General features: G+C 39.5%; 1 protein-coding gene across 2 annotated transcripts in view; it reads right to left on the minus strand.

The window, feature by feature from the left end:
• Window positions 1-16311, minus strand: part of cdh22 (cadherin 22) — a 202537-nt gene that overhangs the window by 72070 nt on the left and 114156 nt on the right. For both annotated transcript variants that reach the window (XM_085275085.1, XM_085275084.1), the window contains one exon: window positions 4784-5078. In XM_085275085.1, the coding sequence (XP_085131211.1) occupies window positions 4784-5078 (295 nt within the window). The remainder of the gene's footprint in view (window positions 1-4783; window positions 5079-16311) is intronic.

Raw genomic sequence — 16311 nt, forward strand, 5'->3', positions numbered from 1 at the left:
ATATAATGAAGCATATCTTGCCTTTGGCTTCACCTGCACAAGTGACAAGGTAGGACTCTGCGACAGAATTAGTTTCCCCTGCATTGGGAGCACGCGTTGGGCTGTCCAAATCACGGACAAACAGTATCCCACAGTTGTTTATGTTTCTGAACCCATTTTGTACAGAGAGACACTATTTGAAAAATGTATTGATAGCAGTGTTGAATATTATTACTCAGGAAAAATACAATAACACGTAAAATAATTACACCGTGATGCTTTTGCCTTTCTAAATGGAGGGACAGTGCGACTGCGTGTGTATATGTAAGTGTGTAAAACCTGCAGATAGTAAGATTAGCAGTATTTTGTCTATATCCGCCATTGTAGAAATTCATCTCATGTAAACAATAACGTGGCCAACAGCGTCACGTGAAAAGAGGTACATACCCTTGACGTTTCGTGACGAACTCAGTATTCCTCGTCCACACGTAAACGCAAAAACGGAGTTTTCACAAAATCTCACAAAAAAACGCCATTTGCGTGTGGATTATTATTATTATTGCACGCAGTCAGGCTAGCTAGTTCTAACCAATTCCCGTGATTATGCTAGGCTGAGGAACTTGACAAGTAGCTCTAGTTTAACTCTGATCTTTCCTTAAAGCCATGCTAGATTGTCTTTCTAGCCAGATGCTACAGCTATAGGTCCAACCAACTTCTTTTGCAAAACCAAGTCCTAACCAACAGGGCATGAGAGTGGGGCCTCAGCAGAAAGTTACAGACAGTTTCTTTTCTGCTCTTCAACAGTTGTTTGTATATTGCAGGTCTGCACTTTGGTGGCTAAGGGCAAGAGCACTTGTAAACTAGATGGACAGTACTCACCTCCAATCAAAGGTGACATCACCAGACAGCTGGTGTTTATTGGGCCCTGTTTCCATGTTCTCCACATTCCTGTTTCCAAGATGTCTGTCTCCATCTCTGCCTCCCAAAGTGTATGAAGATTCACTTAGCATCCTTTGTATCAAGAGCCAAGGCTACTGAAGTCAGTGCATTGGTTCCCTCCTCCAGAATCAAAAAGGGGGCTGCCAGTGTCTGGAACTAGCCCTGAGGAACCACTCAGTAAAATTATGGACGTCTTTCTCATCTAAGACTTTAATTGATGCTATTGTTACAGCATGTAATAGTTATGCCATAACATGTTCTAAGAGTCCTCAAAAAACCAAGTCAAATGGAATCAACAAAGAGTTTTGTGAAAAAGAATTAACTCAAATCTCACATTTTTAGTAAGACAACAAGATTTCACATCTTAAGTCTTGAGCAGGATCAGTGTCATGTATTTTGGTATTTTTGTAATATTTGTAACATTTTTCTTCAACCTTTATGATATTCTTTAGAAAACAACAAATCATAATACAAAATGATTTAAGGTTATATTTACCTCTTGATTAGTATCTTAACCTACTATTTTATTTTAAGTACACTCACTAAAAGTTGCTGGTACTTTTAGGAAGGCGCAGGGCTTTTTGCCAAAGATATAATGCATATAATTTTATAATGGAAGGATAGGTACTTAAAATGGACAGACCCGTACCTCCAATATTACCTTGCAAATGGACGTGAGGCAACATTAGCTTTTAACATTGCAGTTGATTTACATTTATTATAGCTCCACTTTGATTCAGAAAATACAGTGGAGGGTGAGCTATAAAGAGAATGATGACCTGTAAGTTTGTAAGTGAGAAGCCATTAATCAAACTGACCTATAATGTTTAGTTTTAATTTCAAAATACAATAAGTTCTTTATCTGTTGTGCATTTGTAAGGTAGAAAACAAAAAACAAAAAGACAGATGGAAGTTTGACTGTCCTCAACTTGCTAGTAATGCATGCAGCATGAAAAAACAAGACAGGTGGGATGCGACTAGTCGAACAAGCAACTACTCGAACATGTAACTACTCGAACACGGAGACTAGATTTGTAGTTGCAGCCAGGGTCTTCTTGCTGTGTGGTACTGTTCCATTATTGTGGCAAAAATAATGGAATCAGTAAACATGTAAATAGAAAATGCATCGATATTATGGCAGTTAATATAATTACGAACCAAGAAGCATAGTTAGCTCAAGTACTTTTACTGGTTGTGCTGATTCAAATTGATCTTTCACAGTTTATCATCATGAATTGGAGCACACCTGTAGGTTTCCATGCTCCCTTTTCTGTTCCATCATAAACGTATGCATGATTCTATGAACAACATTCAATCGTTCGTACGCAACAAATCTGATTTAAGACAGCAATTTCATTAGACACACATTTTCCACAGGGCAACGTAGAGCTCAGACCTTCATGCTTCATCATCAGCTTCAGTACTTCTAATTATTGCAGTTCTCCTTAACAAATACTGCTCAGTGGGTGAAAAAGGGTTATTTTTAAGAAAGAAAATGCTGAGCATACTAAGTATACTAAGGATAGACAGATAGGCAACCAAATAGGATGCCCTAACAAAAGGGGCGAGGCGAGCATAGAGAGGCTTTAAGACTATGACAAAGACGAGTGCCGGGAGACATGACAGGGGTAAAGATGAATATGCCTCTGGCAGTTGAGTCCTGATTACTTTCTTACTGTTATGGCCTCACGTGTTCCAAGGCAATTTGGCTATATGGCTGAGCATAAAACAGCACAGTGAGCATATCACTGGTGTGGTTAATGCTTGCAACCTGCTTCCATCACAGCATATCAGAAGAGCTGTGTCCAAATTATTTGAAAGTGATGATTCTACTGAGGTTTTGTGCATGTACAATGTTTTTTTTTTCCACAAAGAAAAAGACAAATCAAATTTACAGTAGATGTCAGCACATGTTGAACATGCTCATAGGGCATGACGACAAAATTCCACTGGGAATTCATTAAACAACAGTAACAGAGCAGCAACAAAATAAGAGGATACCTATAAATTCTGAATGATTTTGAGACACATTAACAAACAAAATAAAAACTCAGCGTTTATAAGACAGGTCTTGTTTTTGTTTTCCTGGAAAGGCTAAAAAGTCAATATTTTGTACATCCCACAATGTTAGTACCTTCTCAAATTTCTATATTGCTCTGCCCCACTGTCTTTTGCTCCCAAAACAAAAACAGGCCACAAAAAGCAATAAAAATAGCACAAAACCAGTTTGTGTCATAAAGAAACATTTTCCTAAAACAGCTGGACACTGTAGGTTTTACCAGATTCTACTCAAACCGGTGTAAGATGTTGTTAGGAACTATTTTAAAATGCGGATTAGTAAATTTGTTGATCGAGTGGAAAGTAGGGTTCTACAGAATTATCCAAAATAAAAAGCACTGAAACTATTATAAGATATATCAATATAGCAAATGTTATACTTTTACATTTATAAAAGTATACGTCCAAACTAAGTGACATTACTGTCGTTAAAACATGGAAATGTCAGTAAAGGTGATGAGCTGGGAAATGGTGAGTGCCAGTCAAACAGGTCAAAAGAAAAGACACATGGATGAACCATGAGAATGCCTGATTTAGTGGTGAATGTTATGTCATTAGTGGTAGCACACCATGAGAATATGAACTGTCTATTTATTTCTTATATAATCTAAGTGAGACGTGGCAGGGTCAAATAAGGGACAGAGGTAGAAGAGTTATGATCATTAAGATTACATAAACTATTATTAACCAAGCATGGCTTTTAAGGCTGCATCTCACTCTTTCTTGAGGACAGCTCCCCTGTGCTCCCCAGGGTTTTGCATCATTTTCTGAAATTGTGTTTATTCCTTTTCTCTTTATCATGCTCCTGTTTTTGCTAACTTTCACTTTCCTTTCTCTCACCGACTCACACACGCATGCATACACACGCCATTCAGTTTTAGAGAGCAATGTAGGCAGAAATGCCCATGCTTTGGATCATGCTGAGGAAGCAGGAATTAATTCCAATCAGGCTTGAACAGGAAAGAGCCATTCCATTTTGCACCACTCCTGGAGTCACTCAAACAAGAAGCACCCCTGCCTCTACTGCATATGCATGAACACACACACACAAACACACGGACGCATATACCCGTATCGCACAAACCCTTTGGAGTAAACATGGTGATATTGCTTAGCAGCTAAACAAAATTTTGTCTATTGAATATCAGCTGTCTTTGACATTAATACCACGCTAATGAAGCCCTTGACACCCTCATTCACCTGTCTTTTCCATTTTGCAAATAGTTTGAAGCAGCCATGGATTGCTGCTAATATACTCAGTCACAATAAAAACACGTTAGGATTTAAAGTATTGTAGTGTCATTTTTACTGACAGTGTACTCTCTCCATAAACTGCACTCCTGGAGCACCGTTCCTATGTTGCTCTTTCCCTCTTGTTCTTCCTTTTATCATTTGCCTCAAAACAGTGTTAGAACACAGCTTATCTGGGAGTAATGCAATTTGTTTGCCTCTACTTTCTTTATATGCCTGCACTGTTTCTTTCATTTTCTACTTCCTACTATCGAGAGTAAATTCAGTGACTCCAAATCCATTTTCATTTAACATAGCTATCTTACATGTCTGCTTTTTCATATATCCATCTCTCTTGTGGAGGAGAATTTTAACATATTGCTCTTTCTGGCACTTTACGCCTTCCCTTGAGCCCATAAAAAAAGCTCACACACCCTACTTATGTATCATGAAAATAGCTGCAGTAAAACTTGCAATTCCATACATTACAGGCACCCTTGGGCTTTGCTATGTACAGAGCCTCAAACAGTTATCCAAATGGTTCTTGTCTGACTGCGCTAGACATTTTCCAGCTTACCTATGGGTGACAACTCTGCCACGCTGCCAATATAGGGTCCTTCCAAGAACTTGGGTTCACTGTCATTGATGTCCTGGACCTTGATGACAAACTCTGACTCTGGCTCAAGGGGATCATTAGAGAGCCGGTCCCGGGCCTGAGCCCTAAGAGTGTAAAAAGCCTTTTCCTCTCGGTCTAGTCTCTCTGTGGCATGTATGTCTCCTGTAAGCTCATCAATGATGAAGATGGATCCAGCTCCTTCTCCAGAGATAGTATATTTGATGTTGCCCTCACCATCATCAGAGTCTGTATGGATCTGTAAAAAAAAACAGAGCAGTTTTGAGAATGATGACTTCAATAAAACACACACATGCATTCCATCTTTTACGACTATGCAATGTGGTACGTACTGTAAAATTTCTAAAAAATGTTTTGTTAGTGTCATGATCAAGTTGCATATTGATGATGGTAAATGGTACATGGCCTGTATTTGTATAGCGCTTTACTAGTCCCTAAGGACCCCAAAGCGCTTTACACATTCAGTCATCCACCCATTCACACACAGGTGATGGCAAGCTACAGTGTAGCCACAGCCACCCTGGGGAGCACTGACAGAGGCGAGGCTGCCGGACACTGGCGCCACCGGGCCCTCTAACCACCACCAGTAGGCAACGGGTGAAGTGTCTTGCCCAAGGACACACCGACCAAGACTGTCCAAGCCGGGGCTCGAACCGGCAACCTTCCGATTACAAGGCGAACTCCCAACTCTTGAGCCACGATCGACAATAATTCATTGAATCAATGTTTATTTTGTTTTCTCCATAACAACTAGTTATATTATCAAAAGTATAGTTTTCTATTAAGGTTCTATTAAGGTTTGGGCACTAATAGTCATTGTTAGTACCCAAACCTGAATGATTTGGGTACCATTCAATGTTAGCTGAATGCTTATAAAAGTCATAATTTGTTTAAAACACAAAAACTGATTAACTTTTTAATATGTAAATATTACATTTATTTATATATTAAAAACTCTGAGTTGAAAAGAAATCCACTTTAATGTAATGAACTTGCTACTGCTGTTGTTTTCCTTTTATTAGCTATTACTTTACGAGTGTTGTATTAATTTATTCAGATTGCAATCAAGTACTGTTTTGTTGGAGTGCATTTGAACGCAGGCTAATTCAAACCTTTCTACTTTAACTGAACATTTTGATACAGACAACAAAGCTATCTGTGAACCTCAGGCAAAATCTGCTCACCCCGTCCTAGCAGTCTGACGATCGGGGCCAACCAAATCAAACTGCAAAACTGTGCTTGAACCACGACAGGGATTACAGTCCTGTTTAAGCACTTGTTATCACATGGCTGACACACCACACTCGATGACACCTCAAAGTATTAGAAACTGTTGAAAGTTTAGAAAAAATATCTGAAGTGATCCTTGTCCAAGTTGAGATTATTCTGTCACATATTTGCCAGGTATCTTATTTTTATGATTTTGTTTTAACTGCTGAGAAAAGGGTTAAAAATGGACAACCCCCAAATGATATTTGGTCATCAACCATGACCATAAGAAATATGTGTATTTTATTCATCCATTGACTTTTCTTCTCTTAGGGTGGTAAATCCAATTCAAGTCCTTCTAACTACTCCCTGCAGACTAGCCATCATCAGTGTGGTGAAAAAAAAAAAGACACCAGAGTTCCTGTGATGATTTACACCTGTTCTGCACATTGTGCCCTTCACAGGATGTGACGCCCAAATTAGGAGATCAAAGTCATTCAAAGACTCTTAAATGTAGAGACATGGAGGTGCTGTGGCTGAAAAGTGAACTTAAAAGAGCCCTTATAAATCAGAGCTATAGTTTCCCCTAATGTGATTAGAAGACATTCCAGGGGTAGCAATAGGAGATGCATTGGTCCCCCATCCTAAACTCCCCTTTGGCTCTTTAGTGAGTATTAGACCTGCTTGCTCCTGCTCCCTCTCCCTCTCACTCACCTTCTATCTAAAATTATAATTCAGAGCTGTCTATGCAGTGTAACTGTGGTTCAATCTACTCAACAGACCAGAGGAGAGGGGAAATCGCCCTGGCCTCCCTGGTTAATTTTTTATAAAGGCTTAATTAAATACAGGCCTCTATCACCCTTGCAGGGATTTTCATTAAGTATTTGTCGTAAAACCGAGGAATAATGCAAGCCTGTGCCTTGATATTGCTTCCATCATCCATTTTCTCCTTCTTTTTTATCTGTCTGTTTTTGCCTATTCTCCCCATTCTGAATCTTCCTGAAGACAAATACATGGACAGTCAGTGGAAATATACTGCTGGATACTTTGGCGGTATCAATATTTCAGTTATAATAAAAAAGAAAAAAAAGGAAAATAAAAGTTTCATTGGTCCAGACTGTGAAAGTTATCCAATAAAAGTGAGCACACGCTTCCACCACTTGATATGTTTCCTCCAGACTAAACCTCCTCCTGAATTTCTAAATTAGAATCTCAGGAGAGAAATGCATGTGTGAAGTGTTGCCATCTTGTGTTCATTCAGTTCCACAAATGTTGGCACAACAAGTCCTGCAATTAAATCTAAAAAACAAACAAACCATGAAAGCATTTTTATAATGACCTATGTCAGAATTCCTGAAACCACAGTGTTTACTCTTTATAAAATGTGACAAATAGGGGAAAAAATGGTAAGAAGGTAACATGGCAAAATCACACTCTCCATCTCTTGACTAAATGGATCTCTCTTAGCTCCCTTAACTCTTAACCCCTTTCTTGGCTGTCACTTGGGAACTCAAAGCTTCAGCTCCCTCCACAGATTTTGTATAGGATTGAGTTCTGGAGACTGGCCAGGCCACTCCATGACCTTAAAACTTCTTCGTTGCACTTCTTCTTTTACCTCTCTTTCGTTGCCTGGCAGTATGCTTTGGGTCATTCTATTCTAGAAGACCAACTTTCATTGTTTTGTCTTAGGGAAGGAGATTCTCCTCCAAGATTTTACATTGCCCCATCCTCTAACCCCTCAATGCAGTGAAATTGTCCGGTAGGCTCATCTTGAAATGTTTCCACCTTGGTGGTTGAATGTGGTGATGATCTTCTGTGGGTCATACTTAGCGTTTTTCTTTCTTTAAATACACAAGGTCAAACTGATGACAAACAGCTTGATTTTGGCTTCATCTGACCACAACACTTTCTCCAAAATATATTCTGAATCATTTAGATGCTCACTGGCAAACTTAAGACCAGCCTCTATCTGTGCCTTCTTGAGCAGGGAGGAACTTGTGGGTGCTGCAAGATTTCAATCCGTCACCGATGGTGGTCTACTGATTGCTAAAAAGCTGTTTGTGTAGGCGATAACACAAGCCTACACAGTCCCTGCATGTTTTGTCCCTGACTGGGACAAAACATGCAGGGACAGTTTTGTCCCTGATGTCCTTTGACAGCTCTCTGGTCCATAGCATTGCAGAAGTTGGAATGAAAAACAAGCAAACAAAAAAAACCACGATTTATTTATTTATTGACTTTAACCCGTGTGGTGCATGGTTGATATTTTGTCTTTTTATACTAAAATTAAACTATCATAAATTTCGTTTCTTTGCAAGTGAGGGAACTTACAAATTCCGCAGATGATCAAATAATTATTTCCCTCACTGTACCTGGGATTGTTACGTACATTAGCTTAGAATGTTTCTTACAACAGGACTTTGAAATGTCTAAAAGTGGCTAATATCAGAGTACATTATTTTACATGTGGACACGCTCTCAGAGTCTAGAATTAAAATCCAGTTTAAAATCAAACTTAGGCTTTACATTCTCTCAGTGTTCACTTCAGTCTAAATTCTCTGTCTGGTTAAGTTTAGGTAAAAATATTGCTTGGTTTGGTTTAGGTTTACTATGTCAAAAAGATTTTTAAAAGCATAATTTTTCTACATCAATTAGGTGCAGAGACTTATTTACATCACCAAGGTTGCTTAACCTCCTAAGACCCGAACTCTTCCACGGCATGCATTTTTAATTTCTCTTTGATATTTGGGCTGATTGGGGCCAGATGAATGTATAAACAAAGAATTACTGGATTTTTATTTATACCTGATTTTTGTTTCTAAGAAAAATAAGAGCCACATATGAGGACATTTGTTTAAAATTTCGATAGATCATAGGCAGTATAATGTCCTCGTAAGTCGATATCAGGCCCTTGTAGAGCAAAATTGAGTATTTTGGTCTAAATAACCCAAAATGAGATGTCCACATATGTGGATGCCAGGTCCTAGGAGGGGGAACCCTAGATGATTATAAGATGTTATAAAGAAGTCCTATGAGCTTTTTTTCCCTTTTTTCTTGCACACATAGACACGAACAAACATACACTCATGTGGGCACACACACACACACACACACACACATACACACACACACACATACATGGATCATCATTCTGGAGGAATGATGCAATTTCTCTCCCCTCAGGCTGGCTATACCCATCCTTCTGTCAGTCTATCCTCACTGGAGTGATTCAAGTTGGCAGCTTGAAAAACACACACACAGACACACACACATGCACTACGCTTAGCTAAGTTGTTCTCTGCAAACTAAAGGTCAGAGTCAGGATGTCACTCACAAAAAATAACCGGGGGTGCAAAAGTGCACAACAAATTTCAAAGAAGAAGATGGGAAAGACGCACATCCTGTACACCTGCTGAGCATGACATTATAGATGTTTTTTCCTAAAATCTTTAAACGATATTCCTGACACTTTTGGGGGGAAATAGATTCTCCACATTTGGACAAGGTGTGCTATTTCTTTTATTTGCTAGGTCACTGGTATAGACATTATCAAAAAATACTAATACACACCAAGAAAAACAACATATATTTCAAATCAGTACTAAAGGAACTCTACTCTTTGATGTCATTGCTTCACTGTAGAAAGCTAATTATCAAACTGTGTAGCTTCCTTGTAGATTTTCACTAGTCCATACTAGCATATGGAAATCACACCGGTAGTCTAATTCCCTTCAATTAGTTAATATAAAGCTGATGAAGCTATGAGCATTTTGGACATACTGAGGACATAGCACAACAGAGAAGACTTTTATGCTGTGGAAAATGTAGGGTTTGTATTTTTTTTCCCCCCCCATGGGCAGTGCACTTCTTTTCCACATTTCAATTCAATTGAATTCAGTTTTATTTAAATAGCACCAAATCACAACAACTGTTGCCTCAAGCTAGAGCTGGGCGATATGAGATTTTTTCATATCACGATATGTTTTTTTCATTTCAGGCGATAACGATATCTATCACGATATAAGCCAAATAACTATATTTGTAAGATTTAAATGTGCCGTTGCTCACAAGTAAAATGTGAAATAATCAGCAGCTTGTTTTTATTTAAATATTTATTTCCCATAATAAGTTCAACAGGGTAGATGTACTTAAGGAACATGAGACTTTTTCAGATAAATAAAGGCAAATATTGCAAACTACACAAAAGGCAGCCGCTAAAGCGTTTAAGTTTCAAAACAGAACAAACAAAAACAGACTAAATTGTCAATTCCACTTAGAAACAAAATATTAATTCTAAAAATAAATCTTAGTTTGTTTTACAGAAGAACAGACAAAACTAACTTTTGTCAGTATCAAATAAACTGAGAACTAAAAGGAAATTCTCAATCTCTCCTTGTTGTATAGCTGAGCTTTTCAAACAGTTTTAACAGTTACTTTAGTCTGACAAAAGCCGAATGACGAATTAGCGCTTCCAGTCAGAGACTGAGGCTACGTCCACACGTACACGGGTGTTTTTGAAAACGGAGATTTTCCGTTTTCGTTTTAAAAAATAATCCCGTCCACACATAAAGGCAGAAATGAAGGAAAACGCTGCTATGAACATGCCAAAGCAGCAGGTGGCGCTAGATTCCTAACCGTGCAGAAATGTTGGCCAATCAGAAGTCTAGAAGCCTCGGTGGGAAAAAGTAAACAAAGCTGGGGCATAGAAGCAGACCCGAGTCGTATGTGTGGAGGGACAGTAACTTTGTGTATATGTAAGCATTTAAACACTGCAGAGAGTAGAATTAACAGTAACAGTATTGTAGAAATTCATTTCACCGAAACAATAACGTGGCGCACAGTGTGACGCATGCACCAGTTTATTGTATTTCCAGACTTGCTTTCGGCACAATTTACAGTGCACGCTACTCTGTTTTTTGTCAGACTTGAAATAGCCGAAATACCTTCACACTACGGAACTTCTATGGCTCTTCCGTTCGACAATCTCTCCGGCATTGGAACCGTCATCTGTTTTCTCTTCGGTCACGCTCGGTTGATTTTTCTAGTCGGCACACTCATTTCCTCCATTACGCGCTGGCTCCATTACCCAGGGCAGCTGTGGCTACAACCGTAGCTTGCCTCCACCAGTGTATGAATGTGAGAGTGAATGAATAGTGGCATTGTAAAGCGCTTTGGGTGCCTTGAAAAGCGCTATATAAATCCAATCCATTATTATTATTATTATTATTACCCCCCACTGCCTGCTTCCCAAACAAACACACGTGCGGCTTGGCACTTGTGCTGTATGTAACAAGTCACGCGCCGTGACGCTGCGGCTGTGATTGGTTCGGCTCTGCGCTACTTAGTTTGGATTGGCTGACCTTTTTTTTAAAAAAAATTTTTATTTTAAGAGGACAAGAGCGGCGAAGTCTATCGCGATAGCTTAATTTCTCTATCGAGTAAAAGTTATATCGCGATACATATCGTTATCGTTCTATCGCCCAGCTCTACCTCAAGCTACTTTATATTGTAAGGAAAAGACCGTGCAATAATCAGACATCTCTATAAACTAGCATTTGGGGACAGTGAGAAGAAAAAACAAAATTTTAACAGAAAGAAACCTCCATCAAAACCATGCTCAGGGAGGGACAGCCATCTGCCATGACCAGTTGGGGTGAGGGGAGGATGACAGGACAAAAGACATACTGTGGAAGAGAGCAAAAAATTAATAATAACTAATGATTAAATTAATGATTGGTGCATAAACATGAGTGAATGAAAAAACTTGAGCAAAGAAGACACTCATCATCGGAAGCTCCCATAACTAAGTGGGGACTCAGGATCACCTGATACAGCCATAACAATATGGTTTTTCAAAAAGGAATTAAGCTAATCTTAAAAGTAGAAAAGGTTACTCTCTCCTGAATCCAACCTGGGAGCTCGTTCCACAAAAGAGAGGCGCCTCTAAGCTAAACACTCTCCCATTCTACTGGAAGAATGGAACCACAAGTAAGCCTGCAGTGTAGAGCAAAGTGCTCTATTGGGGCAATATGGTAAATGGTAAATGGCCTGCATTTGTATAGCGCTTTTCTAGTCCATAGGACCCCAAGGCGCTTTACACTACATTCAGTCATTCACCCATTCACACACACATTCACACACTGGCGATAGCAAGCTACAATATGAGGTCTTCAAGACATGATCGGTCTGATTATTCAATTAATCAGGAAATTTACAGCCGTCAAAAGTGGGATTGGAGTTTTTTTTTTTATTAATAACACTTTGTTCATGTCAAAATATTAGGTTCCTTTAAAAAATGTAAAAGAAGGATTATTGGTCATTACACAATGACCAAATTTCCAAAGTAAATATAATGTAGGGATATAAACTACAATACCAATTATCTGAACCCTTTCTATAAACTTACTAAAAAATATATCATCCTATCACTGCAGCTAAACAGTATCAATTTGGTTTCTGGCTTTATGCTAAACTTGATGCTAGCAAGAGTCAGCCATGCTTTAGGATTTACAGTGCAGGCCTGTGGGTTGACTAAGAGGACAGTGAGGTTGTTGATGTCTTGTCAGACTCACCTTTAGGTCATAACAAAGTGTCTAGCTGTCACTATAGGCTAACCTACTGAAGGGGATGACATATGACTCACATGCAGTGACTGAAAGTTTCCTTCACATTTAGTCAGCTATTTTAAGTTTTTATGAGGTTGGAGGGGCATCTGGTGTACAAATCTACCAGATCAAATATGTGAAACTGGGGACTTCCGGATGGTGGGGAAGCTGGTTGCAGCATAATCTTTCAGCTCCCGGGCGGTTACCCCTTGAAAACTGACATATTATAACACAACTAAGAATATTCATAGTAGTATGCCAGGGGGTAACAAGAGAAACACAAGAGGAATTCGGCAAGAAAGTGCGGAGGAAGGAGTTTTTTCACCGAAAGAAGTTGACGGTGCTAGCAAGCTACAGCTACTCGGAGCTATGGAGGCAATTGAAGCTAGCATTCTTGCTGAGCTTAAAAAAGTCCAGGATAATTTAAAAAGTGAAATAGCGGAAAAAACTGGACTTGTGAAAACAGAAATGTCGGAGTTTAGGAAAGAAGTGGGGCAACGGTTCAACGAAATTGTCACGGACATGAAAGAGGTAAGAAGCAGGATCGAGGAGGTCGAACAGAGAGTAACCGAGGTTGAGGAGGTCACAGTCGACCTTAAAGATGGGCTCGGCCATACTCTCCAGTTACAAGAAGACCTCCAGACACGTCTGTCCGACCTGGAAGCCCGGTCTCGCAGGAATAACATACGTGTTCACGGGATACCAGAGGGTGAAGAAGGGGACAACATGCTCGAATTCATGGAAAATTTTATAAAGAATGAACTGTCCCTCCCCGACATCAATCTGGGCATACAGCGGTGCCACCGCTCACTCGGCCCCAAGCCACCTCCGGGCTCCAACCCCAGGTCCGTCGTGATTCATTTTTTGGAATACAACACCAAGGACTTGGTTCTCCGGTCTGCGTGGACCAAAAAAGAAATACTGCTGAAGGGCAGACGTGTGTATTTCGACCAAGACTATCCTAGTGACATTTTAGCGAAACGCAAAGCATACAATACGATCAGGAGGATTTTAAAAGAGAAGGGGCTCCGCTTCCAAACACTGTATCCGTCGAGACTGCGTGTGTTTTATGAAAACGGGCCCGTGATTTACAACAACGCGCAAGACGCAGCCGACGACCTGGAGAAGAGGAAGTTGATGGGAAAGCGCAAGCGGAGCGCCGCGGCGGACCCGGGAGGAACGGATGAAATAATAATAATAATAATAATAATAATGGATTGCATTTATATAGCGCTTTTCGGACCCCTCAAAGCGCTTTACAATTCCACTATTCATTCACTCTCACATTCATACACTAGTGGAGGCAAGCTACAGTTGTAGCCACAGCTGCCCTGGGGCAGACTGACAGAAGCGAGGCTGCCATATTGCGCCATCGGCCCCTCTGGCCATCACCAGTAGGCGGTAGGTGAAGTGTCTTGCCCAAGGACACAATGACCGAGACTGTCCGAGCCGGGGCTCGAAACAGCAACCTTCCAATTACAAGACAAACACCTAACTCTTGAGCCACAATCGCCCTGAAATACATCCAGGAAAAGCTCCAGAGATTCAAGTGCATGGATAGTAAAACCTAAAAAAAAATTTTCCGCACTTAAGACTGCAGTTTTCCTGTGTAAAATAAGAGTGATAGGTTTGACCGCAGTTTGGGATGCTAACAGCTTTCTCCAAGAGCGCTGCTATGATGAGCGGAGCTCACCAAGCAGCACTACGAGGGGCTCTCTGGGACTTTAGGGACTCTCCTCTTTGTTTTGAAGTTGGACGTACACTTCATAATTGGAAGTCATATATGTTATTTGTTCAGGTACGTTGTTCCTTTGTTCTGTAGACCCCCTTTTCTTTTCAGAGCACAGAGCACAGAGCACAGATTTACAGGTATTGTGTATTTTCCTTTTGCTGATGGAGATCAGACAACAATATAAGGTAATTACAGTTAATGTTAATGGTTTACATAACCCCATTAAAAGAAACAAAGCTCTTGCTAAAATGAAGCGAGAAAAACAAGATATAATTTACTGGCAAGAAACACATCTTTTTGCCATCGAGCACAAAAAATTGTGTAAAATGGGGTTTAAAAATGTGTATTATTCCTTGCATATAAAAAAACATTCTAGAGGAGTGGCCATCTTATTGTGTGACAAAGTACATTTCCAACTTTCCTCACAAATCAGAGATAAGGAGGGGCGTTATATACTGGTTAAAGGGTACATAGATCACAAGGAAGTTACATTGTTTAACGTGTACAGACCACCAGGGACTGATAAACATGTAATCAGGACCCTTTCGGAATTAATTGCAACAGAAACATCAGGCATATTAATATGCGGTGGAGATTGGAATATTCACTTGAATCCGTTTCTGGACACGTCCAGCAAAACTAAATTATTACAACCAGAAGCAGTATATGTTAAAAGAATGCTTAAGGAATTGGGGTTGGTTGACGTGTGGAGGGATGCACACTCACTGGAAAAGAAATATACTTTTTTTTTACATTCCCACCATATGTATTCAAGACTGGACTATTTTTTTTATGTCACACTTTGATAAGCATAGAATTATAAATTGTGATATAAGGGTGAGAGATATTTCGGACCATGCAGGGGTGTACCTGACACTCCATTTGGATTCAGATCGCAAAGAGACTTTATGGAGGCTTAATACTAGTCTACTAAATGATGTAGAATTTGAAAAGTTTGTAAAATAAGAATTTAAGGAATACATGGACTACAATAACAAGGGTGATGTTTCTCCTAGTATTTTATGGGATGCAGCGAAGGCAGTTCTTAGAGGGAAGCTAATTTTGTGGTCCTCATACAAAAAAAGGAAAAACAGAAGTATCTAAAAGACCTTACTACTGAAACACCTAGAATCAGAACATATGAAAAGTAACAATGATGACACGTTATCACAAATTAAAGAAACACAACAGATATTAAATAGTTTATATGATGACCAAATAGAAAAAAGGGCTAAATTCATTAAGCAGAATTATTATGAAAATGGTCCCAAATCTAAGAGACTCCTTGCTTGGAGGATACGGAAACAGCAGGCTGACAGATTTATTCAGAAAATTAAAAACCCAGCAAATGATAAGATATGTCATGACATGAAAAGCATAAAAGAATCTTTTCTGACCTATTATACCCGACTGTACGCAGAACCACACAGGATAGATGTGCCCTCTGTTAATGTATTTCTTTCTTCACTTGATTTACCGTCGATAGGAACAGAACAAAATAAAAGATTAACACAAACAATAACTGCGGAGGAGATTAACAAGGCCATTTCAAAATTGAAAGGTAATAAGATGGCCGGTGAGGATGGCTACCCGGCAGAGTGGTATAAACATTTCAGAGATCTAGTAACCCCTCTGCTGAGGGATTGCTTTAACCATGTGCTTACAGGGGGTGAGATACCACCATCCTGGAAACGAGCAGTTATTTCAGCAATTCCCAAACCGGGTAAAAATAGAACGGAATGTGGTTCCTATAGACCCGTATCAGTCTTGAATATCGACTGTAGGATATTTGCAACAATATTAGCTAAACAGTTGGAATTTATAACTTCAGAACTAATGGATACAGATCAAACAGGTTTTGTTCGAAATAGGCAAACTCATGATAATGTGAGGCGGGCTCTCCATCTAATAAATAAAATGAAAAA

This window comes from Mchenga conophoros, linkage group LG5 (assembly GCF_057382185.1).
Source record: "Mchenga conophoros isolate Kocher_MC1m ecotype Shallow Benthic linkage group LG5, M_conophoros_male_GT1.1, whole genome shotgun sequence".
Lineage (NCBI taxonomy): Eukaryota > Metazoa > Chordata > Actinopteri > Cichliformes > Cichlidae > Mchenga > Mchenga conophoros.